Source organism: Rhododendron vialii, chromosome 11a (genome assembly GCF_030253575.1).
Source record: "Rhododendron vialii isolate Sample 1 chromosome 11a, ASM3025357v1".
Taxonomy (NCBI): domain Eukaryota; kingdom Viridiplantae; phylum Streptophyta; class Magnoliopsida; order Ericales; family Ericaceae; genus Rhododendron; species Rhododendron vialii.
In genome coordinates this window covers 1,310,683-1,315,446 of record NC_080567.1, presented here as the reverse complement: position 1 = coordinate 1,315,446, position 4,764 = coordinate 1,310,683, and the positions used below count along the sequence as shown (strand labels likewise).

Sequence of the window (4,764 nt, the reverse complement as noted above, 5' to 3'; positions counted from 1 at the left end):
TGTGGGAGGGAATTGTGAGAGAGAGAGAGAGAGAGAGAGAGAGAGAGAAAGAAGAGAGAGATGAGGGAGTGGGGTGCCGAGGATGCAAGAGGAAATAGAACAAAAGCCTAGAATTTTCTTTTACTGATGACTTTGAATCCCATAATGTATATGGCCATGTATGCATATGAATGGGGAATTAATAAAGATAACTACTATACATATATGTATTTATCTAAGTATAAAGATAATGTATGTACACGTGATTTAAGCACAGTTTTGTTTTTTTTTATTATTATTATCTACTCTTGTGACTAATATTATTATATACCTAATCATGTATTTAGATTAATTAACCTAGTCAATTATTGAATTAGAAATTAATATTTCAAAATTTTTATTTATTCAAAAATTTAGGAATGTTACAACCTATCCCCTAAAAATAATTTCGTCCTCGAAATTAAAGTATACCTTCTGGTGGAAACAGATACAGGTAGTTGGTGCGCATAGTATCTGCTCTCTCCCAAGTTGACTCCTCTATACCCTGATGTCGCCATAAGATCCTGACGAGTTTAATCGTCTTACCCCTGATATTCTTCTCACTATAATCTTGTATCTCGACAGGTTCATCGAAAGTTGTGTCTTCGTTAAGTGTGACCTCCTCCCAGTTGAGTATGTGAGAGGGGTGAGACATATACTTGTGAAGCATAGACACATGGAAAACATTGTGAACTCTGTCAATTTGTGGTGGCAGGGCTAGGCGGTAGGCAACCTCTCCAATCTTCTCCAAAATCTCAAATGGTCCGATATACCGGGGCGATAGTTTTCCCTTCTTCCCAAATCGGATAACTCCTCGTCGTGGCTTGATTTTAACGAATACATGCTCTCCAGCCTGAAAGGACAGTGGTCTAGTCCTCTTGTCAGCGTAGCTTTTCTGTCGCTCTTGTAACGCCCCGAATTTTGGGTACGTTAAAAAGACAATTTCATTGAAAACCTCAAAATAGAGTCTAGCTCTTATTACAACAAAACTCCCACAAGAGTTCAATAATTACACAAATGGAAAGGGTTCTAGGGTTCCTAACTACAGCTCCACCTGCTCCTCCATCCTAGCCAGCTCCTCAGCTCCAAAAGCCTCCAAGGTGTACTGTTCATCTTGATCATCTACAAGGTCTGACACATTATACCGGCGTCGCCACCAATATAATATGTCAGGGTCACCAAAAAGGTAACACCGTGAGCTACAAAAGCTCAATAGAGTAACCCATACCCACTAACCCTTAATTTACATAATAAGGTTAACAAATTCCGCATAACATAACGCATAACCAATATAATACTCACATCGTAGACCGTGTCAACATTTTCACATACCAATCCATCTTTAAAAAAAATCATTTGTTTAACACACCCAACCTCGGTTCCGCCGTTCCGGGTTCCCGAGTATCCTCACAATGGTTCCACCGTCCCGGGTTCCCAATGGCACACATTGCATTGGCTCCGTAACGCGGATAACCAAGCCATACCTCACCATGGTTCCGCTGCTCCGGTTTCCCATGGGAACGCACACAACCTCACAATGGTTCCGTTTTTCCCGGATTCCCATTGGAACACACACACACATTCCCACAATGGGCAAGTCCGGCCACATTGGGGTTTCCAAAACATTTCAAAAATCATTCGTTTAACTCACCCAACCTCGGTTCCGCTGTCACGCCCTCGATTTTCGACATAAATAATAAATACTTTTAATAAATAAAGTCCTCACTGTAATACAAATAATACCCCACAAGACCTTTCTGTTCACTGTTTTCAAATAAAATTCAATGAGTACATCCCTGGCTCGAGGCCCGAAGTTATCGAAATACCGATGTCCGAAGAAAATAATATTACAGTTCTAACAAATGTCTTTCCAAAAATACTCCTTTCGAATCAAATACAAATAATCGCATCTTTTATACCTTTGAAAGACATGATCAATAAGCACGATATGCACGCCATGCCAACTTCCAATTTTTTTGTACCTGAAAATGATAGGGTTTGAGCATACACGTGCCCAGTAGGGAAATCTATACGCAAGCTATATGAAAATGCGATGAATCATACACCTAGACTGAGTGATGCGACGAGATACCACAAAGAAACGTGAGTTTTCCACCACAAACGAGCATACTACAACCAGGGGATCATAATTTCATAAAGGTATTCCTAATAGCTCATACGTCAAATTAGAAGCATAAACCAACTCGAATTATCCTAATTAGACCACAACTTATCCTCAACCGTCACTTGTCCATCGCTACGCAATTACTCCATTTTGCCTCGATCTATACGAATATGTGATGATCATGCACCAACAGTGGTAGATGAGCAACATTATATATGTACAACGAACCCCAAGATGCTAATGACAATGAATATATCTATCAGCAGAACAACACAAACATATCATTGGATTTCCTTTTTGAACATAATTAATTTATCTTTCAATTCTCAAATATTAGCCACTCCATGCAACACGAACTAGTTTCCTTGATTTGTACCGAACAAGAGGCTCAATGAGTAAGGATAGTAATCTAAGATACAGTTCAAAGTCGAACGACAAGCCAAACTTTAGATTAACAACTTCATCTCTCTTTTCATTTCTCAAGCAACACATGTCATAAGTCTAGCTCAACCAATCAACAATGCGTGATATGTGATGCAAAGCAATGCACCGGGCAATGTTGGGCCCCGTAACCCTCGCCAAGGTCCCACCAAGAAGGTGAACCGGGCTCCGTCCATATTGACGTGAATTCCGGGCGGTGTTGGGTCCCGTAACCCTCGCCAAGGTCCCACCAATGAGGTGAACCGGGCTCCGTCCATATTGACGTGAATTCCGGGCGGTGTTGGGTCCCGTAACCCTCGCCAAGGTCCCACCAAGAAGGTGAACCGGGCTCCGTCCATATTGACGTGAATTCCGGGCGGTGTTGGGTCCCGTAACCCTCGCCAAGGTCCCATCAATGAGGTGAACCGGGCTCCGTCCATATTGACGTGAATTCCGGGCGGTGTTGGGTCCCGTAACCCTCGCCAAGGTCCCATCAATGAGGTGAACCGGGCTCCGTCCATATTGACGTGAATTCCGGGCGGTGTTGGGTCCCGTAACCCTCGCCAAGGTCCCACCAATGAGGTGAACCGGGCTCCGTCCATATTGACGTGAATTCCGGGCGGTGTTAGGCCCCGTAACCTTCGTCGACATCCGAAGTTGGATACGACTCCATCCATTGTCCATATGCTATGACATGCCACACCACGATGCATACAAAGTTCGATGTCACACGTAGCCGTAACACTCGAATCATAGGTCCATAAACATCCTTCATTATGCACAATCCATCCATAATCAATCTCACATCCATTATCGAGTTAAAACGATTATACAACATCATTAAAAATTGCATACTCAATATTTTTCAATGATTCCAACGCCAAATTATCACCAACTTACTAATCTTTAAAACCTACAAGGACCCATAACCAATAGGGTCGTTTAACCATAGCTAATCAATGAAAAACACTGCTCAGTGAGCTGCCCAGATTTTCAGATTACAAGGCAATCTTCTACAAATCACTATAAATCGAGTTCTTAATATTTTTGAGTGATTCCAGTCTCAATAGTTGTGCGATTGAACGAAGCTTAAAAGTCACGAAGGAACACTTATCAAATCTGCACTCCAAGGGTGGTTAAACAGGGGTTTACCGAGGCTACATGAATCTGCCTGACAGATTGACATACCTCCACTCAATCGATCATAACTTTTTGTGTACTAAGAGTTTTAAGATGATTCAAGTGGCGAATGAAAGCTGACTTCGAGTTCTTCGAACCGATATAAAGTTTGCATAAAACGGACACCGGACGAGGAAGTTATGGTCGTTCGAAGTGGGCTGAAACCCAGAAAACGAGACAGATTGCAGACCAGTATTCTAGATATCACCATAAATTCAATTCTCAACGGTTTCGAGTGATTCCAGCGGCATTAGAATGGGCTCTAAGTCTACTCTATTTCATACGAAGGAACCAAAATTCAATCATGAGCTTAAGAAGGCGTAAAACCCCAAAAACAAAGACCCTATTTCTGCAGAATTTCGGAAATGGAACAAACAACCTCAAACAACGAAACAAAGCACGATCTAGGTACATAAACACCGTATAAACGCATAACAAGAGTAAGAGATCCCTACCTCATGGGTTTTGAGTAAAACCCGAACCTTTGACCAAGTCAACCGAACTCCCACGTGGTCCGATCATGATTTTTCTTGGATATTCGGAAAGCTCGTGCTCCGTAGAACAACTTTAATTCTCGGATTTTGTCCGGAATCTTACTCTAAGAAGATGAAAATAGGAGAGAAGTTGATGGAGGGATGAGGCGAGAGAGAGCCGGAATAGAGTTAGAGAGAGAGGGATAGATGATATGTGTGTGTCGGCTGACATAGAAAAGAAAGAGGAAAAATTATTCCATACTACCCACCCACGCTTGTATACATGCACACACACACTAATAACACTTATTCCCTTTCACAAATAATGATATCACATTAACCCCAATCAAGTAACCATGCCATTATTCAAATTTCCACAATTTACGCCATTACTCGATAATTTTAATATTTCTTTAAAAAAAAAATACGGCCCTAAAATACGGGTCTCTACATCCGCCGTTCCGGGTTCCCGAGTATCCTCACAATGGTTCCGCCGTCCCGGGTTCCCATTGGCACACCAAACACACACCACACAATGGGCAAGTCCGG

General features: G+C 42.0%; 1 protein-coding gene and 1 long non-coding RNA gene across 2 annotated transcripts; both read right to left on the bottom strand.

Annotated features, from left to right (window-relative positions):
* Positions 1–439: 439 nt before the first annotated feature.
* Positions 440–1,302, bottom strand: LOC131308491 (uncharacterized). Its single transcript, XM_058335430.1, has 2 exons — positions 1,255–1,302; positions 440–871 (listed from the first exon to the last, which is right to left on the bottom strand). Exons 1-2 carry the CDS (start codon positions 1,300–1,302, stop codon positions 440–442), a joined length of 480 nt encoding a protein of 159 aa, XP_058191413.1.
* Positions 1,303–1,699: 397 nt separating this feature from the next.
* LOC131308090 (uncharacterized) lies at positions 1,700–4,464 on the bottom strand. The gene is made up of 2 exons (XR_009194287.1): positions 4,198–4,464; positions 1,700–2,000 (listed from the first exon to the last, which is right to left on the bottom strand). It is a non-coding gene; the product is annotated as an uncharacterized LOC131308090 (long non-coding RNA).
* Positions 4,465–4,764: the final 300 nt, after the last annotated feature.

Coding starts and splice junctions, on each gene's coding strand:
- LOC131308491 (XM_058335430.1), bottom strand. CDS start 1,302: ATGCGTTATGTTATGCGGAATTTGTTAACCTTATTATGTAAATTAAGG. Junction 872..1,254: donor CCTTATTATGTAAATTAAGG/GTTAGTGGGTAT, acceptor CTGTCCTTTCAG/GCTGGAGAGCATGTATTCGT.